The sequence below is a fragment of the Cherax quadricarinatus genome, chromosome 29 (genome assembly GCF_038502225.1).
Source record: "Cherax quadricarinatus isolate ZL_2023a chromosome 29, ASM3850222v1, whole genome shotgun sequence".
NCBI classification, from domain to species: Eukaryota; Metazoa; Arthropoda; class Malacostraca; order Decapoda; family Parastacidae; genus Cherax; species Cherax quadricarinatus.
In genome coordinates this window covers 4,110,188-4,136,738 of record NC_091320.1, presented here as the reverse complement: position 1 = coordinate 4,136,738, position 26,551 = coordinate 4,110,188, and the positions used below count along the sequence as shown (strand labels likewise).

Sequence of the window (26,551 nt, the reverse complement as noted above, 5' to 3'; positions counted from 1 at the left end):
CGAAAGTTTCTCTTTTTACATTTAGTAATATATACAGGAGAAGAGGTTACCAGCCCCTTGATCCCGGCATTTTAGTCGCCTCTTACAACACGCATGGCTTACGGAGCAAGAATTCTGTTCCACTTCCCCATGGAGATAAGAGGAAATAAACAAGAACAAGAACTAGAAAGAAAATAGAAGAAAACCCAGAGGGAAGTGTATATATACATATATGCTTGTACATGCATGTGTAGTGTGACCTAAGTGTAAGTAGAAGTAGCAAGACGTACCGGAAATCTTGCATGTTTATGAGACAGAAAAAAGGACACCAGCAATCCTACCATCATGTAAAACAATTACAGGCTTCCGTTTTACACTCACTTGGCAGGACGGTAGTACCTCCCTGGGTGGTTGCTGCCTACCAATTTACTACCTAGGATATATATATATATATATATATATATATATATGAATATATATATATATATATAATGCCGTGCCGAATAGGCAGAACTTGCGATCTTGGCTTAAATAGCAACGCTCATCTTGCCATATAGGACACGTGAAAATTTGTGTATGCAATAATTTCGTCAGTTATTCTGAGCCTAACGAAAAAAATATATTTCATTGTGTTTGTTTAGTATTAAATTATTGTAAACAAATCTAAAATATATTTAGTTGGGTTAGGCTAAAATAAATTGTTTTTGTTATAATAAGGTTAGGTAAGTTTTCTAAGATTCTTTTGGTGCAAAATTAAAAATTTTTACATTAACAATAATGAAAAAAATATATCTTTAAACGTATAAGAGAAAATTTCGGAAAGGATTTAATTTTAAATGAGTTCTTGCTAATTGACCAGTTTTACATATTCGGCACGACATATATATATATATATATATATATATATATATATATATATATATATATATATATATATATATATATTTATTTATTTATTTATTATGCAAAACAGCCACAGGGGGAGTAGAATGATAGCTCTGGCTTTTCGTGTTGCAGTCACATCAGGAGCCTGCAAAATTGCAGAAAAGATGTGGGTATCCAGCAAATAAAGTTCCCAAAGGACCGTCTTGACTGGAGTGAAAAAACAACTCTCTCCTTTCTCCCTCTCTCACTCCAGTAAAGACGGTCCTCGGGGATCGTTATTTTCTGGACACCCACCTCTTTTCTGCAGTTTTGCAAACTCATGTGTTGATTGCAACACGAAAGGCCTAGAGCCATCATTCTACTCCCCCCGTGGTTGTTTTGCAGACGGTGACACCTAAGGTACTTTGAGACCTCTCTCCCTGCTATGGTTGCTTCCTTGCAACATTGCACAGCTCCTGATGACCCACTGAGAAGTGTGAAAGTACTTGAGCTAAAGATTTCCACCCCCTTCCCGTGGCTTGTCCTGCATATATATATATATATATATATATATATATATATATATATATATATATATATATATATATATATATATATATATAAACTTTCCTTTCAATATAGGAAAAGTGATCTGAGACTGGAGAATATTGGTGATGATTCCGACTACCATTATATAATATTACAATTATCTATAAAAAGAGAACGACCAAACTGTTCATGCAAGATCCAAGATAATATGACATCATTCACGTAAGCTCCAAGATAATATGACATCATTCATGCAAGCTCCAAGATAATATGACATCATTCACGTAAGCTCCATGATAATATGACATCATTCACGTAAGCTCCAAGATAATATGACATCATTCATGCAAGCTCCAAGATAATATGACATCATTCACGTAAGCTCCATGATAATATGACATCATTCACGTAAGCTCCAAGATAATATGACATCATTCACGTAAGCTCCAAGATAATATGACATCATTCACGTAAGCTCCAAGATAATATGACATCATTCACGTAAGCTCCAAGATAATATGACATCATTCACGTAAGCTCCATGATAATATGACATCATTCACGTAAGCTCCAAGATAATATGACATCATTCACGTAAGCTCCAAGATAATATGACATCATTCACGTAAGCTCCAAGATAATATGACATCATTCACGTAAGCTCCAAGATAATGACATCATTCACGTAAGCTCCAAGATAATATGACATCATTCACGTAAGCTCCAAGATAATTCGACATCATTCACGTAAGCTCCAAGATAATTTGACATCATTCACGTAAGCTCCAAGATAATTTGACATTCACGTAAGCTCCAAGATAATTTGACATCATTCATGCAAGCTCCAAGATAATTTGACATTCATGCAAGCTCCAAGATAATTTGACATCATTCATGCAAGCTCCAGGATAATTTGACATCATTCATGCAAGCTCCAAGATAATTTGACATCATTCATGCAAGCTCCAGGATAATTTGACATCATTCTCGTAAGCTCCAAGATAATTTGACATCATTCATGTAAGCTCCAAGATAATTTGACATCATTCATGAAAGCTCCAAGATAATTTGACATCATTCATGCAAGCTCCAAGACAATTTGACATCATTCACGTAAGTTCCAAGATAATTTGACATCATTCACGTAAGCTCCAAGATAATTTGACATCATTCTCGTAAGCTCCAAGATAATTTGACATCATTCATGTAAGCTCCAAGATAATTTGACATCATTCATGCAAGCTCCAAGATAATTTGACATTCATGCAAGCTCCAAGATAATTTGACATCATTCTCGTAAGCTCCAAGATAATTTGACATAATTCTCGTAAGCTCCAAGATAATTTGACATCATTCATGTAAGCTCCAAGATAATTTGACATCATTCACGTAAGCTCCAAGATAATTTAACATCATTCATGTAAGCTCCAAGATAATTTGACATCATTCACGTAAGCTCCAAGATAATTTGACATCATTCACGCAAGCTCCAAGATAATTTGACATCATTCATGCAAACTCCAAGATAGTTTGACATCATTCATGCAAGCTCCAAGATAATTTGACATCATTCACGGAAGCTCCAAGATAATATGACATCATTCACGCAAGCTCCAAGATAATATGACATCATTCACGCAAGATCCAAGATAATATGACATCATTCACGCAAGATCCAAGATAACATGACATCATTCACGCAAGATCCATGATAATATGACATCATTCAAGCAAGCTCCAAGATAATATGACATCATTCACGCAAGATCCAAGATAATATGACATCATTCAAGCAAGATCCAAGATAATATGACATCATTCACGCAAGCTCCAAGATAACATGACATCATTCACGCAAGCTCCAAGATAACATGACATCATTCACGCAAGATCCAAGATAATATGACATCATTCAAGCAAGCTCCAAGATAATATGACATCATTCACGGAAGCTCCAAGATAATATGACATCATTCACGCAAGCTCCAAGATAATATGACATCATTCACGCAAGATCCAAGATAATATGACATCATTCACGCAAGATCCAAGATAACATGACATCATTCACGCAAGATCCATGATAATATGACATCATTCAAGCAAGCTCCAAGATAATATGACATCATTCACGCAAGATCCAAGATAATATGACATCATTCAAGCAAGATCCAAGATAATATGACATCATTCACGCAAGCTCCAAGATAACATGACATCATTCACGCAAGCTCCAAGATAACATGACATCATTCACGCAAGATCCAAGATAATATGACATCATTCAAGCAAGCTCCAAGATAATATGACATCATTCACGCAAGATCCAAGATAATATGACATCATTCACGCAAGCTCCAAGATAATATGACATCATTCACGCAAGATCCAAGATAATATGACATCATTCACGCAAGATCCAAGATAATATGACATCATTCAAGCAAGATCCAAGATAATATGACATCATTCAAGCAAGCTCCAAGATAATATGACATCATTCACGCAAGATCCAAGATAATATGACATCATTCAAGCAAGATCCAAGATAACATGACATCATTCAAGCAAGATCCAAGATAATATGACATCATTCAAGCAAGCTCCAAGATAATATGACATCATTCACGCAAGATCCAAGATAATATGACATCATTCAAGCAAGCTCCAAGATAATATGACATCATTCACGCAAGATCCAAGATAATATGACATCATTCAAGCAAGCTCCAAGATAATATGACATCATTCAAGCAAGCTCCAAGATAATATGACATCATTCACGCAAGATCCAAGATAATATGACATCATTCAAGCAAGCTCCAAGATAATATGACATCATTCAAGCAAGCTCCAAGATAATATGACATCATTCAAGCAAGATCCAAGATAATATGACATCATTCACGCAAGATCCAAGATAATATGACATCATTCAAGCAAGATCCAAGATAATATGACATCATTCAAGCAAGCTCCAAGATAATATGACATCATTCAAGCAAGCTCCAAGATAATATGACATTCAACCAAGCTCCAAGATAATATGACATCATTCAAGCAAGATCCAAGATAATATGACATCATTCAAGCAAGATCCAAGATAATATGACATCATTCACGCAAGATCCAAGATAATATGACATCATTCAAGCAAGATCCAAGATAATATGACATCATTCAAGCAAGCTCCAAGATAATATGACATCATTCAAGCAAGATCCAAGATAATATGACATCATTCAAGCAAGCTCCAAGATAATATGACATCATTCAAGCAAGATCCAAGATAATATGACATCATTCACGCAAGATCCAAGATAATATGACATCATTTACGCAAGATCCAAGATAATATGACATCATTCAAGCAAGATCCAAGATAATATGACATCATTCACGCAAGCTCCAAGATAACATGACATCATTCACGCAAGCTCCAAGATAACATGACATCATTCACGCAAGATCCAAGATAATATGACATCATTCAAGCAAGCTCCAAGATAATATGACATTCAAGCAAGATCCAAGATAATATGACATCATTCACGCAAGATCCAAGATAATATGACATCATTCACGCAAGATCCAAGATAATATGACATCATTCAAGCAAGATCCAAGATAATATGACATCATTCAAGCAAGATCCAAGATAATATGACATCATTCACGCAAGCTCCAAGATAACATGACATCATTCACGCAAGCTCCAAGATAACATGACATCATTCACGCAAGATCCAAGATAATATGACATCATTCAAGCAAGCTCCAAGATAATATGACATCATTCACGCAAGCTCCAAGATAATATGACATCATTCACGCAAGCTCCAAGATAATATGACATCATTCACGCAAGATCCAAGATAATATGACATCATTCAAGCAAGATCCAAGATAATATGACATCATTCACGCAAGCTCCAAGATAATATGACATCATTCACGCAAGATCCAAGATAATATGACATCATTCACGCAAGATTCAAGATAATATGACATCATTCAAGCAAGATCCAAGATAATATGACATCATTCAAGCAAGCTCCAAGATAATATGACATCATTCACGCAAAATCCAAGATAATATGACATCATTCAAGCAAGATCCAAGATAACATGACATCATTCAAGCAAGATCCAAGATAATATGACATCATTCAAGCAAGCTCCAAGATAATATGACATCATTCACGCAAGATCCAAGATAATATGACATCATTCAAGCAAGCTCCAAGATAATATGACATCATTCACGCAAGATCCAAGATAATATGACATCATTCACGCAAGATCCAAGATAATATGACATCATTCAAGCAAGCTCCAAGATAATATGACATCATTCAAGCAAGCTCCAAGATAATATGACATCATTCACGCAAGATCCAAGATAATATGACATCATTCAAGCAAGCTCCAAGATAATATGACATCATTCAAGCAAGATCCAAGATAATATGACATCATTCACGCAAGATCCAAGATAATATGACATCATTCAAGCAAGATCCAAGATAATATGACATCATTCAAGCAAGCTCCAAGATAATATGACATCATTCAAGCAAGCTCCAAGATAATATGACATTCAACCAAGCTCCAAGATAATATGACATCATTCAAGCAAGATCCAAGATAATATGACATCATTCAAGCAAGATCCAAGATAATATGACATCATTCACGCAAGATCCAAGATAATATGACATCATTCAAGCAAGATCCAAGATAATATGACATCATTCAAGCAAGCTCCAAGATAATATGACATCATTCAAGCAAGATCCAAGATAATATGACATCATTCAAGCAAGCTCCAAGATAATATGACATCATTCAAGCAAGATCCAAGATAATATGACATCATTCACGCAAGATCCAAGATAATATGACATCATTCACGCAAGATCCAAGATAACATGACATCATTCAAGCAAGCTCCAAGATAATATGACATCATTCACGCAAGATCCAAGATAACATGACATCATTCAAGCAAGCTCCAAGATAATATGACATCATTCAAGCAAGATCCAAGATAATATGACATCATTCACGCAAGCTCCAAGATAATATGACATCATTCACGCAAGCTCCAAGATAACATGACATCATTCAAGCAAGCTCCAAGATAATATGACATCATTCACGCAAGATCCAAGATAATATGACATTCAAGCAAGGTCCAAGATAATATGACATCATTCAAGCAAGATCCAAGATAATATGACATCATTCAAGCAAGATCCAAGATAACATGACATCATTCACGCAAGATCCAAGATAATATGACATCATTCAAGCAAGATCCAAGATAATATGACATCATTCACGCAAGATCCAAGATAACATGACATCATTCACGCAAGATCCAAGATAATATGACATCATTCAAGCAAGATCCAAGATAACATGACATCATTCACGCAAGATCCAAGATAACATGACATCATTCACGCAAGATCCAAGATAACATGACATCATTCAAGCAAGATCCAAGATAATATGACATCATTCAAGCAAGATCCAAGATAATATGACATCATTCAAGCAAGATCCAAGATAATATGACATCATTCAAGCCATTGATAAAGCTCCTGGAGAGCGAAACGTTGCCACGATAAATGTCACATTAGTTGCACTTGTGTCCTTTTACTTTACAAAGTGTGACTTTGTCAATGGTCCAAGTCGGACCGAAACGTCGTCGTAAGCTTCTCTCTTTTATGTGCGGGTATTTGTGTATCGTTCCAGTCACGGTATTGTGCCTTTTTGTTATTTATTAATGGGCTTTTCTATAATATTCTAGAAGAACATTCAAATCCCAATGCCAATAAGTCACTTTGACTTTTTTGGGTTATCCTAGTTTCTCTACACATATGCTGCTATGTATGATTATCTATCTAACTGTATTTGTGTATACCTGAATAAACTTACTAATTCCTTCAATATTTTGACGACTGAACGCTAACGGAAAGCCCAGATTTCTCACTAAAACGCCGTGTTATGAGCGTACAGGAGGAAATAACGACAGCAACTTCTTACCAGCCAGTATACCTCAAGGTGAACACGACATGCTTCTTCACTTACTGGCTACAGACGGGTTTTACTTGCTGGAAATAGGATAAGTTATATGCTGGAGCAAAAATGGTCGTCTCTGGTCTCAACGTCATCAGTGACGGAGAGGAGTGAAACCTAATATTGATTCATGAGTAAAACTGAGATCAGTTTTCTGATGAGCTGTGGTGGATCACCAGAAAAAAAAAGCAAGGCAAAAAAGTAGACCAACACAATATAGGAAAGTCAAACAGTTACGGAGAGAGTTACTTTGATTTTCTGTCGTTCTGAATGTTAAAATTATTTTGCGATGTATCTATCTCTCATATATATTAGTGCCGAATAAGTAAAACTGGACAGTTATCAAGAACTCATTTAAAATTAAGTCATCTAAAATTTTCTCTTATACGTTTAAAGATATATTATTTTCATTTATCTTAATGTAATAATTGTTTTGTACCAAACGAACCTTAGAAAACTTTCCTAACCTTAGTATAACAAGCGCTATTTAATTTAGCCTAATCCATCTAAATATATTTTAGATAAGTTTACAATAATTTAATAATCAACAAACCCAAGACAAGAAAATTTAGGAAAGACCCCCATGTGGGGTGAGATGGGAAGATGGGACAGGCGAAGAATTGCGTTGAAAAGAAGTGTCAACAGTCGTAAAGAAAGTGTCAGGGCTTAAGCCAGCCGCTAGGCGTTCAAACCATACCACGGCCGGGGTTAGAACCCGAGATCAGAGAGTTATAAAACTCCAGACCGACGCGTTAGCCACTGGGCCAGCTGTCGGTCTGGAGTTTTATGACTCTCTGATCGCGGGTTCTATCCCCACCCGTGGTATGGTTTGTTTACAATCGTGTCATTACGATTTCGTGATAATCGCTAGGCGATCGTGGGACAAACTTAAGAATCAGGAAGAGAAAGTATGGTGTTGTGGAGGTCTTGGCAAGCTGGCAGCAGGTTACGTCGCAGGACAGAGCAAGCAGCTAAGAACATCAGAGGCCAGTATACTGGTGGTGTTATTTGTCGCGATTAAGATGGCAGGTTTGTAGAAGAGCCAGTCTCAAATTTCTTGAAGCTGCTCCTAGAGAGGTAGTAAAGTTTTGTCTTGTTTCCACAGGTGAATCGTAGAGGCTTGAGGAATTCCAGTACCTCGGTGAGAGTGAAGTGATGAGGCTGTTCGCAGGAAAACTTAACAGTTTCTGCACTGAGGCCTTGACCTACATGAATGAATGGCGTTTGTAGAGCTCAGTGAAGGTCATGGTGTCAGAGTTTGATGGTGCTGTGTAGAATGTAAAGCTTTCCTATGTTGGTGTGCTAGAGTCGTCAGTATCTTCTGACGTGTATTCAGTAGGCGAGTCTACCGTGGTGCTAGCAGGTGACTGACGGTAGACAGGAGCAGTGGAGAGATGTACTGGTGGTGTAACATTAGGTTGGGAGGCGGTGGTGGCGGTGGTCGGAGCAGCATGAGCGGTGGTGTCGGAGGTTGTGGAGGGTGCAGGAGCAGTTGCTTGGCAGGCAGGTCAGCAGGAGTAATGAACGACGTTAGGAAGAATCCTGAGGATGTCAGCTGGAGGTGTGACGTAAGGAAAAACGAAGGCAGGCATGTTGTTAAGTCGGAATAGTTCATTAATGGTGGTGTTGCAAGTACCTGGGTTGGCTGCATGCGCAAGGTGCGCATACACCATGCAATACAGCACCTTGGGCGGAGCCGCGTCCGGAAGTGGAGAGAAGGAGGTGCTGGATAGAGATGGCTGTTGTGTAGCTTGAAGAATTTTCATGGTATGAGACTGTAATTTTGTTATGGCGGCATATGTCGGCGATTTGGGGCTGCTCTTCTTAGCTTCTTTGATTTTCTTAGTCAGCACTTCCTTCCTTAGTGGGTATTTGGCTACAAGGGTATGATGGTACCCTTGCAGTTGAGGCAGGTTGGAGTGGTACTGGTGGTGGAACAGGCGCTGAAATCGCGACCCCTCTTTTCCGGAGCTGGAAGAGAATTTCCTGTCTTTAATGGGACAGTCGGTCGTTGAGTGATGGTAAGAATGACAGTTCCAGCAGGGTGAGACATGGGCAAAACGTTCTGGTTCTATGTGTCGTGGATCAGTATGGCAGACAATAAAATATATTTTTTTCCTTAGGTTCAGAATGATTTTTGGGAAATTTTTGTATACACAAATTTTCGCTTGCCTTATTCGGCAAGAAGAGCGCTGCTATTTAAGCCATAATTCGGCACAACACACACACACACATACATTATATAATATATATATATATATATATATATATATATATATATATATATATATATATATATATATATATATATATATATATATATATATATAGGGAAGTACCACCTCTATAGCTGGAATGGGGACCCTCATCCTCAGAGAAGACAATAAACGTACCTCAGGGAAAACTCAAGGTTCTCCCCGGAGCTGTTTGAATATATATATATATATATATATATATATATATATATATATATATATATATATATATATATATATATATATATATATATATATATATATATATATTATGCAAAACAACCACTCTGAAAGAATAGAAGAATTCCAAGTGCTTTCGTGACTACTCACATTATCAAGGAACTATGAAAGTAAAGCATCCAAAGAAGCTATATAAGGGGTCTGGCCAGCACCTCGCTATCAGATCCCACAACGGTTAAACACCTGACGCGCGCCGACCCAACTTGGATAGGTCCTTTGCACAACTCACCCACAAACTATTCTACCCAAAAAAATTTAAAAATTATTATTTGTCCAGTGTATTATTAAATTCTTCCCAAATTCTATTAATTATTAATGGATCTAATTTATATAAACCAAAGGAAATATTCATATTATTGTCAAAACTGCTTTTTATGAAACAAGATTCAATTATATTCCTGTCGACCATGGACTTGCTTGATACTACTTTCTCAACTTTTTGAAAATCAATTGGATGGTTAAAATCTCTTACATGAATAAATAGAGCATTGGAATCTTGTCCAGTTCTAATGCTATATTTATGTTGTTTTAATCTTAGTTCGAGATTTTTACCAGTTTGACCGTAATAAACTTTATCGCAAATTTTACAAGGAATCTTATAGACACATCCATCAGCATTTTGGGGGGAATTCTTTATCAAAAGTTTTTTTACTGTATCAAGATTTTTGAATGCAACTTTAATATTAAAAGTCTTAAGAAGAGAAGGCATATCAACCAAGTTTTCATGGTAAGGGAGAACCAACATATTTTTAGTTGAATAAGGCTGGTTGTCCCTTTTTGGATTGTAAAAAGTATTTCTAGCAACTTTAAAAGATTTATCAATTACATTTCTTAGGTATTTTAAATCATTACCTATTTCATAAATTTTGGATATTTCCTCATCTATGAACTCAGGACTACAAATTCGTAAAGCTCTCAAAAACATTGATGAGAAAACAGACAGTTTGACTCTATCTTGATGCGAGGAATAATAGTGGACATAGGAACAGTTATTTGTAGGTTTTCTGTAAATTTTAAATTTGAATTCATTATTACCCTTAATAATTAAAACATCTAGAAAAGGCAATGAGTTATTTTCTTCAAACTCAATAGTAAAGTTTATAGAATGGGCTAAGCTATTTAATTTTCCAAGGAAATGGTGTATATCTACATTTTTGGGCATAAGACACAAAATATCATCAACATATCTGAACCATTTAGCTCTATTAGGGAGGATTGTGTTAAGCAACCTTGTTTCAAAAAATTCCATGTATAGGTTGCTAAGAACAGGTGAAAGAGGATTTCCCATTGCCGTACCAAACTTCAGAATGTTCTCGATAAGCTTTCCTAATCATATATCTTTTGTTTCACAGTTTTCTTCTGCACTGATCAAGTCCCACAAGTTAAAAATTCGACTTAATTTTTTAAAAAATTTTTTAAATGAACAAGTTCTGCCCAAGTCTCTTTTACCCAATAGACTCCTTGACATGAGAGATCGTCCTTTTGATCTGATAGTGAGGTGCTGGCCGACCCCTTATATAGCTTCCTTGGATGCTTCACTTTCATAGTTCCTTGATAATGTGAGTAGTCACGAAAGCGGTTGGAATTTCTCTATTCTTTCAGAGTGGTTGTTTTGCATATATATATATATATATATATATATAATGTATTTATATATATATATACGTATTTATATATATACGTATTTATATATATTTAAGTATATATATATATATATATATATATATATATATATATATGTATTTATATATATATATATATATATATGTATATATATATATATATATATATATGTATGTATATATATATATATATATATGTATGTATATATATATATATATGTATATATATATATATATTTTTTATTTATATATATATATATATATATATATATATATATATATATATATATATATATATATATATATATATATATATATGCAACAAGGGCGTATATCAACAACCTGCCTGAGGACAATGCAGTGGTAAAATTAGATTTCAAGAATGCGTTCAATCTCCTGAAAAGAGACGTGGTATTAGCAGCAGTACAAGAACATTTCCGTGGTCTCTTCCCTTTTGTTTCAGCTGAGTATAGCAAGGAATCAATGCTTCTCTTTGGAGAGCATGAAATTGCATCATCGGAGGGTGTCCAACAAGAAGATCCTCTTGCACCATTTCTCTTCTGTATAGCAGTTAGGGAAATCACAGTCAGACTGACCAGCGAGCTAAACATCTGGTTCCTAGATGATGGCACACTAGCAGGTACAAAAGAGTCCTTCCTACATGACCTTACACAGGTAATGACACGTGGACAGGAAATGGGTCTCATCCTGAATCCATCCAAATGTGAAATCATCTCAGTCAGTCAACAAGTGATAAATGCAGTGAGATCAAAACTTCCAGGAGCAGCAGTCATTGCCCCCACAAATAGTGTCTTGCTAGGAGCACCTCTGGGAAGCAATGCCATTGACACAATTCTCAGGAAGAAATTGGAAGAGTTAAGGAGAATGGAACAACGAATAGGCAATCTGGACACCCACGATGCCTTGTACCTTCTCACAAAGTGCTTGAGTCTGCCCAGGTTGACATATTTCCTAAGATGTGCACCTTCATATGATAACCCTATACTGCACGAATATGACAGTATTCTGAGGCAGATTTTTACGAAAGTACTTAACCTTACTCTAGAAGACGGGCAGTGGAACCAAGCTACACTTCCAGTCAGACTAGGAGGCATTGGTGTCCGCAAGTCATCACAGATTGCGTTACCTGCTTTTCTGTCCTCGTGTATTGCATCCAGAGAGCTTGTAGCAGCGATTCTCCCTGAACATCTTAGGGACAAGATTGGAGTCCAGGACCAAAAATTCATTGACGGAGCAATGATCTGGGATAATCTAACGGGCTCTGAAACCAGACCTGCTCCCCCCAACAACTACAAACAATCGCACTGGGATGGTCCAATAGTGGAAAATATTGCCTCAACAATGCTTCAGAGTGTGTCAGGGAAGGATAGAGCCCGCCTCCTGGCAGTGAGAGCCCCTCATGCTGGGGACTTTCTGTTGGCTGTTCCCAACTCCAGCCTTGGCACACGTCTCGACCCACAGACCATCCGCATCGGTGTTGCCCTTCGACTTGCCGCCCCTATTCTCGCCGAACACAGGTGTATTTGTGGCAGTGAAGCAGCAGACCGATTCGGGTACCATGGTCTTGTGTGCCGTAAATCCGAGGGAAAGATTGCAAGACATGAGGAGGTTAATAACATTATCAAAAGGAGCCTCACAACAGATGGATGCCCAGCAGTAAGGGAGCCACCCCAACTATGCAGATCTGATGGCAGCCAGAAGCGTCCAGATGGTATCACCCTTCAAGCCTGGACAGATGGGAAGCAGGTGGTGTGGGACTATACATGTGCATCTACCTTGGCTGATACCTATCTCCAATGCACCAGGGAAGAAGGAGGGGCAGCTGCCAGCTTCAGGGAGTCCCAAAAATCTAGAAAATATGGAGAACTCGCCCATCATTATATGTTTGTTCCCATAGGCTCAGAGACCCTTGGCTCATGGGGAAAGAGTGCATCTAAATTCCTTAAGGAGCTGGGAAAAAGACTCATCAGGGTAACTAGGGATCCCAGGGCAGCTAGTTTTCTGTTCCAGCGGCTCAGTGCGTCTGTTCAAAGGGGTAATGCCTGCTGTATTTTGGGCACACGCCCCAGCTCTGAAGAGCTGGATGAGATTTTCGCCTTATAATAGGTGATACACACGTAACAACATGTACCGTATATGCCACCTTTATATCAACAATGTATCTCTTAAATCTATATATATATATATATATATATATATATATATATATATATATATATATATATATATATATATATATATATATATATATACGCACACAAGCATACTTATATACATGCATACATACGTAATATTATTTATATCAGGTGAGAAAAACTTAATCTTTAGACATATAAATGCATATCAATATTTCGGTAACACATCAATCTCCATCATCAGATTTCATCGCTGGAACACGATACAACCGTGTAGAAACTAATATAATTCATCAGAATATGTTCTACCTCAACCCGATGGTTACTGTGGCAGGTCATCCAAAACGTTATATATATGAGACAACTTACCTCACCAGGATAGGGCAAACTAAAATTATTTCACAGTAAACAAATTACTTGTAGAGTTATTTCCGTTGTGTCCTGGATTTAGTCCTCAACTTATCCAGGACTAAAACCTGAGGCTGAGACCTTCTTCTTCTTGATTCGCGGGTCTTTTCCAGATGGTGACCCGGCCTTGGCTCCCTGTCTTGGTAGTGTCTGAGACCTATGTTTGCCATGGGAGGAGGTACAAGTACCTCCTCATCTTCTGGGACCAGCTGTTCCCAGGCCTAGCCCCATTCCACGCCCTCACAGGGCTCGTATAATGAAGCTAGGCCTCTGGTCTGCCATTTTCCCCACCCCAGGGGAGCTCGTGGGAATGACAGTCTTGTGAGCTGCTGGTGGTAGCAAGCTGAGGCGGAGGCAGGAAGGTGGACAGTTATATACTGGAGCCAGAAGGTGGGTGCAATAATTCATAAGTTATCACTGGCGGGTGGTTGCCACTTCTCCAGTAGGTATTCTCTGTAATGAATTATAACGCCGCTGTATGGAGATACGCCTTCAGAAAAAAAGAAGACTTTAAATAGCTACATACGTGTCTTTTTCAACAATTTGTCCGTACTGTGAAAATTTCATGTAATGACACTTGTCTAACACAGCAAAACTATGGAATCTTGGTTCAGAGGATATCTTGTACAACTTGTTGACAACTTCTGGCCCAACTCTTCGGCATGACCTGCTCCCACTTCCACCTGTGACAATACCTTCAACTGCTGTACCTAACTTGTGTTTCCCGTATGTAAGTGTCCATCTTCCTGACGTGGTTTCAGACTGATCAAAGCTAAGAGACTGAACACCTGTGAATCCTGGACGATCGAATACCTCATCTTCCACTGTCTCCAGTATACAATCTCTGTACTGAATTAAATAAAAAAATCACTTGTTGGAGAATTTGGCTTTTTCATTAACACTGAATGTTAGTAAGAACAGCACAGCAACACAGGCAAGTTTGTTAACTGTTAGTAGAGCAACACAACAACACAGGTAAGTTTCTTATGTGTTAGTAAGAGCAATAAGTGTACATTGGTACTACCTTCTCTTTCCTTGATCGAATCAGATTGCCTCCTGTCCTCTGGAGCTGTATAATTCCTATGGGTTTAGACTTAGCCCATGAATGTAATTAATAATAACGATTCACAGTAGGAATCAGTACTGGAATCTGTGGTAAGTGTTAGTACGAATAAGACACCAGCACAGGCAACTTTGCTAAGTGTTAGCAAGAAAAACACATGGAACCTTGGTAAGTGTTATTAGGAGTAACATCAACTCTGCTAATTTTTATTAATGTTAATGAGAGTAACTCATCAGCACAGAGATACTAGCACAAATTTTTTTCGTTTTTGGTGTCAGATGCACTAGAGCTAAAACACAGACACACACACACACACACACACACACACACACACACACACACACACACACACACACACACAGAACTGGCAGGGAAGTCAGTAAATGAGATGATGGAATATGTAACAACAATGTGCAAGGAAGCTGAGGAGAGGTTTGTACCCAAGGGTAACAGGAATAATGAAAAAGCCAGGATGAGCCCATGGTTCACTCAAAGGTGCAGGGAAACCAAAAGCAAGTGTTGTAGGGAATGGAAGAAGTTTAAAAGGCAAAGGACCCAGGAGAATAACGAGAGCAGACGTAGAGTCAGACATGAATATGCACAGGTAAGAAGGGAGGCCCAATGACACTATGAGAATGACATAGCAGCGAAAACCAAAAATAACCCGAAGCTGTTGTACAAACATATCAGGAGAAAAACAATAGTCAAGGACCAGGTAATCAGGCTAAGGAAGGAAGAAGAGATCACAAGAAACGACCGCGAAGTATGTGAGGAACTCAACATGAGATTCAAAGAAGTGTTCAGAGAGGGGACAGAAGGGACTTCAGAAAGACGGAGAGGTGGGGTACACCACCAGGTGTTGGACACAATACACACAACCGAGGAAGAAGTCAAGAGGCTGCTGAGCGAGCTAGACACCTCAAAGGCGATGGGGTAGGATAACATCTCTTCATGGGTCCTGAGAGAGGAAGCAGAGGCGCTATGTGTACCACTAACAACAATATCCAACATATCTATCGAAACAGGGAGATTACCTGAGGTATGGAAGACAGCAAATGTAGTCCCAGTTTTTAAAAAAGGAGACAGACATGAAGCACTAAACTATAGACCAGTGTCACTGACATGTATAGTATGCAAAGTCATGGAGAAAATTATCAGAAGAGTGGTGGAACACTTAGAAAAGAATTAGTTTAACAGCCAACATTTCAGGGGCGGGAAATCCTGTGTCACAAACCTACTGGAGTTCTATGACAGGGTGACAGCAGTAAGACAAGGGAGAGAGGGGTGGGTCGATTGCATTTTCTTGGATTGTAAGAAGGCGTTTGAAACAGATCCACATAAGAGATTAGTGCAAAAATTGGTGGACCAGGGAGGGATAACAGCGAAGGCATTACAATGGATCAGGGAATACCTGTCAGAAAGACAGCAGCGAGTCATGTTACGTTGCGAGGTATCACAGTGGGCGCCTATGACGAGTGCGGTTCCACAGGGGTCAGTCCTAGGACCGGTGCTGTTTCTGGTATTTGTGAACGACAAAACGGAAGGAATAGACTCCGAAGTGTCCCTGTTTGCAGATGATGTGAAGTTGATGAGAAGAATTGAATCGGAGGAGGACCAGGAAGAACTACAAAGAGATCTGGATAGGCTGCAGACCTGGTACAGCAATTGGCTCCTGGAGTTCAACCCCACCAAATGCAAAGTCATGAAGATTGAGGAAGGGCAAAGAAGACAGCAGACAGTACAGTCTAGGGGATCAGAGATTACTAACCTCACTCAAGGAAAAAGATCTTCTGGTGAGAATAACATTAGGCACATCTCCTGAGGCGCACATCAACCAAATAACTGCTGCAGCATATGGGCGCCTAGCAAACCTAAGAATAGCATTCCGCCATCTTAATAAGGAATCGTTCAGGGCCCTGTGCACTGTGTACGTTAGGCCTATATTGGAGTATGCGGCACCAGTTTGGAACCCAAACCTAGCCAATCACGTAAATAAACTAGAGAAAGTGCAAAGGTTTGTAACAAGACTAGTCCCAGAGCTAAGGGGCATGTCCTACGAGGAGAGGTTAAGAGAAATCGACCTGAAGACACTGGAGGACAGGAGAGATGGGGAAGACACGATAACGACATATAAAATACTGAGAGGAATTGACAAGGTGGACAGAGACAGAATGTTCCAAAGATGGGACACAGCAACAAGGGGACACAGTCGGAAGTTGAAGACTCAAATGAATCACAGGGATGTTACGATGTATTTCTTTAGTCGCAGAGTAGTCAGGAAGTGGAATAGATTGGGAAGCGATGTAGTGGAGGCAGGACCCATTCATAGCTTTAAGAAGGGGTATGATAAAGCTCATGGTGCCAGCAGAGTGACCCAGTAGCGGCCAATGAAGAGGCGGGGCCAGGAGTTATGAATCGACCCCTGCAACCACAACTAGGCGAGTACAACCAGGTGAGTACTGGTTTTAGATCCTGGTAGCAGACACACTTGTATCATACATACTAGTACCAGAAATATTGGTGCCACACAGACTGATGTAAATGCAGCACCACAGGGTAACACCATATAAATGCCACAGACGAGTTGCACAATAATACTTGTGTTAGTAACGTGAGTTCCTGAGAGTTCCACAATAATACTTGTGTTAGTAACGTGAGTTCCTGAGAGTTGAACAATAATACTTGTGTTAGTAACGTGTTGGCCTGGTTTGCGTCGTGACTGGCTGCCTAACACGCCAAACATGTTACCGTCAGTCTCAGCCTGATACGCTTAGCGTGTAAAGGAATTTAGTACTGTACAGTGACGATTACTGTGTACATGTCTACATGAAAGTTGCAGCCATGTACACAGTCATGCCTTTCATGTTGCTGCATTACAGCAGCCATGTACAAGTGACGCTTAGCGTAAACATGACTACAACATATACACAGTAACGTTTGTGTACAGGACCACGGAGAAAGTAAAATCAGGTACACAAAGCGGTAGTCACGGCACAATTGGTAAAAGGTTGGCTGTAAGCAAGCAGGTGTTAAGAAGGGTTGCTGAGTGATAAAATGCTCCAGCTATAGTAGCAGAAGCAGATACAGTATATCACCTGCTTCCTCGTCCACGTTTTCTTGGATCCTTTCCTGGTCACTCAGCGTATCCGTAGTGGTGGGCGTGGGTGTGGTGGTAGGTGGAACTTCTGCAAGTAACAAGTGGGATGTGTAAAGTGATGACAGTGGGTATATACGGTGGTAGAGTTCAGAGCACTTTGAAACGACTGTTTTTCCCGATTGAAGATGCGTGGGTAAGTCTCCTTACGCTTCTTAACGTTGTTCACCTAGGAGCAAATAGGTACCCAGTTGTTGCGGTAGTCGATTTTTATGGGTGACATCCTGGGATGTAGAAGTATAGGTCAGACAGTGCTGGGCTTCGGAATCTGCTGAGGTAAGATAACATTTAGCCTTTAAAGCCATCGGCGTAGAAGAGTAATACCACCTCAGCAAATTATCAAAAATGGTGATGTTGGGCAGGAATAATAAGGAACCGCTGGTATCGGCTCTCTTCTCCCGTGGCGAAATGTCTTTCTTAGTTAAGCACAGACAAGAGGAGGGGTTGTAGTAACTAGTCAAATATTGATCATAATCTGGTCCTAATCATCTCAAGCCAGAGTAATTCTAATAATATAACATACAGATTATATCATACACTTTTTTTTTACCCTCTTGCTAAAACCAAAAACTAAGTAATCTCCGAAAAATTACATTTAAACTGCTTTGACATAACATAGCAGTCAAGAAGTGCTGAGTGTCCTTGGCTGTTTTTATTTACAAAACAAAAGTTAATAATTACAGCCTCTCCTCACTTAGCGACGTACTCGTTTATCGACGACTAGGACTTACGAAGGGCTCTCTGACCAGTATACATACCTAAATAATAAATATTAGAGCTGATTTCCTCAATTCTGTTAATTACAATATAGTAGGACCGACAGCCAAGTATGTTTCCCTGTCTTACTACGTCAAACAGAATGGATTACATACAACAGATAAAATCCGTCAGCTTGAGATGGGAGACTTCATTTCGGTAACTGATGTATCCTCACGATGTCCACTGTGGGTTCAGTATCTTCACTACCATCGAACCAATAATTATCACTCGGCAAGAGGAAGATATCAGAACCATCACAAACATACAAACATGAGTTATGGCCAACACATTCTGACTTTTTTCAGATTCCTGAGACTTGTAAATCTCACACGTACTTCTGTTTACTCTGTGTCGACCTAAGACTCTTCTTTGCACTCTATAATAAAACAAACCATACCACGGGAGGGGTTAGAACCCGCGATCAGAGAGTCTCAAAACTCCAGACCATCGCGTTAGGAACTGGGCCAGCTAGCCACAATTTTGAGACTCTCTGATCGCGGGTTCTAACCCCTCCCGTGGTATGGTTTGTTTGCAGTCGTGTTATTACGATTTCGTGAGTCGTAAAACAATAATAATAATGTAATAAATACATTTTGATTTTTCTCGTGTTCGTCTAAGCCTCTATAGAATTTTTTATGCAAATTAATGAACCAAAAATTTTTTCTTAGTCCCCCTTAATGAATAAATTAAAGACTTTTGACTTACAAAATAAATTTAAACATCCCTGAAAGTTCTGTTTTATTTATTAGTCAGATTAAGTTTTAACAAATATTTTTTCCTAAATATTTTTATTGGCTTCGTTTTTTTTTTTCATATTTTTAACATATTAGTTCCATCAAGTATCTCTGTCTTTGTTACAAGTATCCCTATCTGTGTGACACCAAATATACCTGCTTTTGTTATACCAGATATCCCTGTCTTTGTTGTACCAAATATCCCTGTTTTTTGTTATACAAAGTATCCCTGTCTTTGTTACAAGTTTCCCTCTATGTTACACCAAGTATCCTTGGTTTTGTTAAGCAAGTATCCCTGTCTTTGTTGTACCAAATATCCCTGTTTTTGTTATACAAAGTATCCCTGTCTTTGTTACAAGTTTCCTTCTATGTTACACCAAGTATCCTTGGTTTTGTTAAGCAAGTATCCCTGTCTTTGCTGCACCAAGTACCCCTTATCTTTATTACACCAAGTATCTTAATCTTTGTTACAAGTATCCCTGTCTTTGTTCAAGTATCCTATTATAGGTATCCTTGTTGCAAGTATCCGGTTACAAGTATCCTTGTCTTTGTTCAAGTTCTCTGTCTTTGCTACAAGTATTCCTGTATGATACACCAAGTATTCCTGTCAGCATTACATCAAGTATCCCTGTCTTTGTTATACCAAATATCTGTCTTTATTGTAACAAGTATCCCTGTCCTTGTTATATCGAGTATCCCTGTCTGTTACACCAAGAATCCCTGTCTGTTACACCCAGTATTCCTGTCTGGTATAAAAAGTATCCCCGTCCTTCTTTACTCCTGTTCGCAAAATTTAATTTTTTAATCATAACTCAAATATTTATGAGATTAATATTTATCAGATTTTTTTATGTCACATATACCGTAATTTTTTCCTCCCGATCCAATTATTGAATTCATTTCGACCACAAATGAAAAAATCTCCGAACTGCGTTTTTAGTATATTTTATTATGTTGCTATTATACCACCATACTGAGACACAGCCCCATCATCACAAAATGGTCGACACTGTAGCAACCATCACACCATTAGTACACTGCTTCTACACACACTCACACCAGGCAGACGGAAGGACTTTCCTTCGAGTCATCACACTTCACTGCTACACCACAACACCATACCACCACTACACCACCAGTACACGGAAGGACTCACCCACAACCTTCAGGTTGACGACGAAGCTGAGTACAGGCTTGGTGGAGACTTGGCACTCATAGCGGCCGGCGTCGGCTGGAGTCACTCCACGAATTCTCAACACCCATTCCAGGTTGGGCTCGTTGAATACGACGGACACCCGCTGGTCCGTGCTGTACTTGTACTTGTCCACCGTCAGGATGTGCAGGTCGTCCTGTCTAATCCACGACACCTGCAGAACATCAGCAGCCCTCTGAATATATATGTATATATATATATATATATATATATATATATATATATATATATATATATATATATATATATATATATATATATATAATATGCAATAAGATCACAGCAAACAGGTGATTTTAAAATATGCAAAACAACCACTATGAAAGAGTAGTGAAATCCCAAGCGATTTCATGACTACTCACATTGTCAATAGTTCCTTGAAAATGTGAGTAGTCACGAAAGCGCTTGGAATTTCACTACTGTTTCATAGTGGTTGTTTTGCATATTTTAAAATCACCTGTTTGCTGTGATCTTATTGTATGTATATATATATATATATATATATATATATATATATATATATATATATATATATATATATATATATATATATATATATATATATATATTATACATCAAAAAAGAAAACAGTTGAAATCTTCTTCTGAATGGGGAAAAAAATCTAAATAATGGACATGTGGAAATCTTATCTCTAAATGAGAACGTGAAAAAGAACCATTGTCTCTTCATTCAACGCCGCGGCCCTGGTCACAGACCTGGCCCTGGTCACAGACCTGGCCCTGGTCACAGACCTGGCCCTGGTCACAGACCTGGCCCTGGGGGCACTGACCTCCGAAACCCTCTCCAGGGTGACTGGTACATGATCGCTGACAACTGCACAAGTTTGTTAGTCAGCTGATCCCAAACACATCATGTATATTAACGAGAGATAACCGATCCTCTCACATGTAAAAGAAAAGAAACTTCTCACATTTTACATAATTAAATTCACAATATGAGAATTGCGTTAAATATTAAGGTCAAAGAAATAGAAAAGGGAGATACATGCATTAATATTATATATGTTTTTTTTTTTTTATTTTTTTTTATTATCACACTGGCCGATTCCCACCAAGGCAGGGTGGCCCGAAAAAGAAAAACTTTCACCATCATTCACTCCATCACTGTCTTGCCAGAAGGGTGCTTTACACTACAGTTTTTAAACTGCAACATTAACACCCCTCCTTCAGAGTGCAGGCACTGTACTTCCCATCTCCAGGACTCAAGTCTGGCCTGCCGGTTTCCCTGAACCCCTTCATAAATGTTACTTTGCTCACACTCCAACAGCACGTCAAGTATTAAAAACCATTCATCTCCATTCACTCCTATCAAACACGCTCACGCATGCCTGCTGGAAGTCCAAGCCCCTCGCACACAAAACCTCCTTTACCCCCTCCCTCCAACCTTTCCTAGGCCGACCCCTACCCCGCCTTCCTTCCACTACAGACTGATACACTCTTGAAGTCATTCTGTTTCGCTCCTTCTCTCTACATGTCCGAACCACCTCAACAACCCTTCCTCAGCCCTCTGGACAACAGTTTTGGTAATCCCGCACCTCCTCCTAACTTCCAAACTACGAATTCTCTGCATTATATTCACACCACACATTGTGAATATAATGTATATGTCATATAAATTTATTTAATTCTTATTATTAATTCCACTGGGGCTGAACAGTGCAAAAGAACACCTTGAGAATTGTCGATCAGTGGATGAAAGCGAGTTGAAGGTTGACCTGCAAGAGGACTTGCCAAAGGATTTACGAGAGATTTTAGAAGAGGATTTAGTCAAAAGATAAAGATGATCCAGTGGACAAAATGGAACCAGTGTCACTTGTGGCAAGACAACTTACTACAAGGCCGATTACTCGACCTGGCCAACATGGAATCGTCTAATCAAAGAGTGGGGCATCTAAGGCCACCGCATCGACTCTCATCCACCAAGAACATGGATATTTTTTTTTTTTCACAATTTCACATAGTGAGAATTATGTTAAAAACTAATGAAAGATAAAAGAGGAAAGAGGGATGTACATATTGACATTATAGAGGTACATTAATTTCCTTTCAAATTCGCTCAATTCCGCTTTATTGAATATAATATTTAGTATAAATGTTTTACCTGGAGATAAATGATAATGTATAATCTGTCAACATGACTCAAGAAATCTCCAGCTAGCGTGGCCGTGACGAACTCTAGCTCAAGTCCCTTCACTGCCGAAGGGACTTGAGCTAGAGTTCGTCACGGCCACGCTAGCTGGAGATTCGTCTGTAAAAACTTGCATTTGTGGTCACAGTGGTGCCTGTGCTAATCTTCCTATGGTGTAGAAATATACCTAGTTGGATGAATCTTATTGTGGCTAGCTGGTCTAGTGGCTAACGCGACGGGCTGGAGTTTTGAGACTCTATGACCGCGGGTTCAATCCCGGCCGGGGGTATGGTTTATAATCTGTCATGAGTGCTTCTTTCCCGAGATTCATCAAGAGTGAGCCACAGTGGCCAGAAACCCTGTGATGATTCTCTTGTTTGCTTATAAACTGATAAAATTTAAGCCCAGCATAAGGCAACCAATTCTTTTAACTATTTATCTGTTAAGTCATCAAGTATATTTTCCTCATAAGTTGCTTATCTCTACAATTTAAAATATTTCACGAAATTTGTTATTTTAGCGGACTATTTATACATTTATAACTTTATATATTCTCAATATTAGAGTAATAAATGAAATTTAATTTGTAAAATACCTGCATAAATCAACCTCATTGGGCAAAGAACACTGAGAGACCTTCTGAGGAACCTGGAGGAACCGGTTGACGAACTGACGTGTTGCAGGAGCGTTCGTAAACTGAGGCGTTATTTTCCCCGGAGACTGTATGTCAACTGGTGATATAGCTGATGAACAGTTGATGACCATTCACAACCAATTGACGATACATGGTATATAGATTTTATTTTATTTTTTTTTTATTATCACACCGGCCGATTCCCACCAAGGCAGGGTGGCCCGAAAAAGAAAAACTTTCACCATCATTCACTCCATCACTGTCTTGCCAGAAGGGTGCTTTACACTACAGTTTTTAAACTGCAACATTAACACCCCTCCTTCAGAGTGCAGGCACTGTACTTCCCATCTCCAGGACTCAAGTCCGGCCTGCCGGTTTCCCTGAATCCCTTCATAAATGTTACTTTGCTCACACTCCAACAGCACGTCAAGTATTAAAAACCATTTGTCTCCATTCACTCCTATCAAACACGCTCACGCATGCCTGCTGGAAGTCCAAGCCCCTCGCACACAAAACCTCCTTTACCCCCTCCCTCCAACCCTTCCTAGGCCGACCCCTACCCCGCCTTCCTTCCACTACAGACTGATACACTCTTGAAGTTATTCTGTTTCGCTCCATTCTCTCTACATGTCCGAACCACCTCAACAACCCTTCCTCAGCCCTCTGGACAACAGTTTTGGTAATCCCGCACCTCCTCCTAACTTCCAAACTACGAATTCTCTGCATTATATTCACACCACACATTGCCCTCAGACATGACATCTCCACTGCCTCCAGCCTTCTCCTCGCTGCAACATTCATCACCCACGCTTCACACCCATATAAGAGCGTTGGTAAAACTATACTCTCATACATTCCCCTCTTTGCCTCCAAGGACAAAGTTCTCTGTCTCCACAGACTCCTAAGTGCACCACTCACTCTTTTTCCCTCATCAATTCTATGATTCACCTCATCTTTCATAGACCCATCCGCTGACACGTCCACTCCCAAATATCTGAATACGTTCACCTCCTCCATACTCTCTCCCTCCAATCTGATATTCAATCTTTCATCACCTAATCTTTTTGTTATCCTCATAACCTTACTCTTTCCTGTATTCACCTTTAATTTTCTTCTTTTGCACACCCTACCAAATTCATCCACCAATCTCTGCAACTTCTCTTCAGAATCTCCCAAGAGCACAGTGTCATCAGCAAAGAGCAGCTGTGACAACTCCCACTTTGTGTGTGATTCTTTATCTTTTAACTCCACGCCTCTTGCCAAGACCCTCGCATTTACTTCTCTTACAACCCCATCTATAAATATATTAAACAACCACGGTGACATCACACATCCTTGTCTAAGGCCTACTTTTACTGTGAAAAAATTTCCCTCTTTCCTACATACTCTAACTTGAGCCTCACTATCCTCGTAAAAACTCTTCACTGCTTTCAGTAACCTACCTCCTATAGATATAGACATGATTTTGGATGTCTGAACCTAAAGTTTTGACCTATGGAAGTTCTCAACTCGTGGATGATGGAAGTCACCATCAGTCAAGGATGATGGAAGTCACCATCAGTCAAGGATGATGGAAGTCACCATCAGTCAAGGATGATGGAAGTCACCATCAGTCAAGGATGATGGAAGTCACCATCAGTCAAGGATGATGGAAGTCACCATCAGTCAAGGATGATGGAAGTGTAGATAAACGATTCAGAGAACCGACTAGTTGATAAATTAAACACACATGCAACACTTGGGTATCTTCACTGATTAAACGTTTCGCCACACAGTGACTTCATCAGTCAAATGAAAAGAAGAATGGTGAAATAAAGCCTCAATTTAGTGTTAATGATAAGCAGACATAACTAAAACAATATACAAATAATCATTTCAAATGTCATAGTTTGAGTGCAATTATTTTCACATCATACAGTCCACCTTTTGATTACTGACACTGATAAACATTTAATTTATATAATTGAGTAATTACTTTGAGTGTTGTTAGTGACATAATAATATACTTCCTGTAAATTGCTGCGATTGTAAAAGAGATACCTTTGTGTTTTCAAATATCAAGGGCCAGCAGCAACACATAAACTCTGCAGGTTTGACATGGAAGAGGATGACACAGTTGCGTCCTGGTTTATGTGAAAAACTTACCTGAGGCTTCAAGAAGTCTCTCAGGTGACCAATAGTGACATCACATAGTAAGTTATACCTGTCATTGGCTAAATTTATATACATTAGATAATTGCATAATTGAGTAATCAGACTGCAAATACAGATTTATCAAAGAATTTGCGCTTGTTGCATTAGGAGTCTAGGAGGTAAATCTATAATTTAGATAATGCATGGTACAGAAAATAGTAAATAATTGGGGCTAGATATGTTTAATGACTAAACGACGAAAATCGTACCCATTGGTATAATAGTATGAAATTATTAATTCTAGTTGAACCTGTAATAACAGGCTGGGACTGATAAATTCTGAGCAAGAAATCAATGCTGTGGACTGCGATTAATACGTACATTTGATTAAGGTTTCAGTATTTCAATGCATGGTGCTAGGTCCTTGATTAGTTAATCCACAAAGTTCTCACGTGGTTAGAATTATTTACTTATAATCTCTGTAATGTTGTGTGCCAAACCCGTGATTAGCTAAACGTGGTCAAGTTTAATTAATGTGCGATACCTGATGTTA

The 26,551-nt window shown here is 38.8% G+C and overlaps 1 protein-coding gene across 2 annotated transcripts in view; it reads right to left on the bottom strand.

Moving 5' to 3' along the window:
* Positions 1-26,551, bottom strand: part of LOC128690483 (uncharacterized) — a 487,473-nt gene that overhangs the window by 92,304 nt on the left and 368,618 nt on the right. Inside the window, exons 4-5 of one of the 2 annotated variants that reach the window (XM_070089605.1) lie at positions 21,027-21,237; positions 18,319-18,408 (exon numbers count right to left, since the gene is read on the bottom strand). In XM_070089605.1, the coding sequence (XP_069945706.1) occupies positions 18,319-18,408; positions 21,027-21,237 (301 nt within the window). The remainder of the gene's footprint in view (positions 1-18,318; positions 18,409-21,026; positions 21,238-26,551) is intronic. The other variant, XM_070089606.1, reaches the window with a different exon arrangement.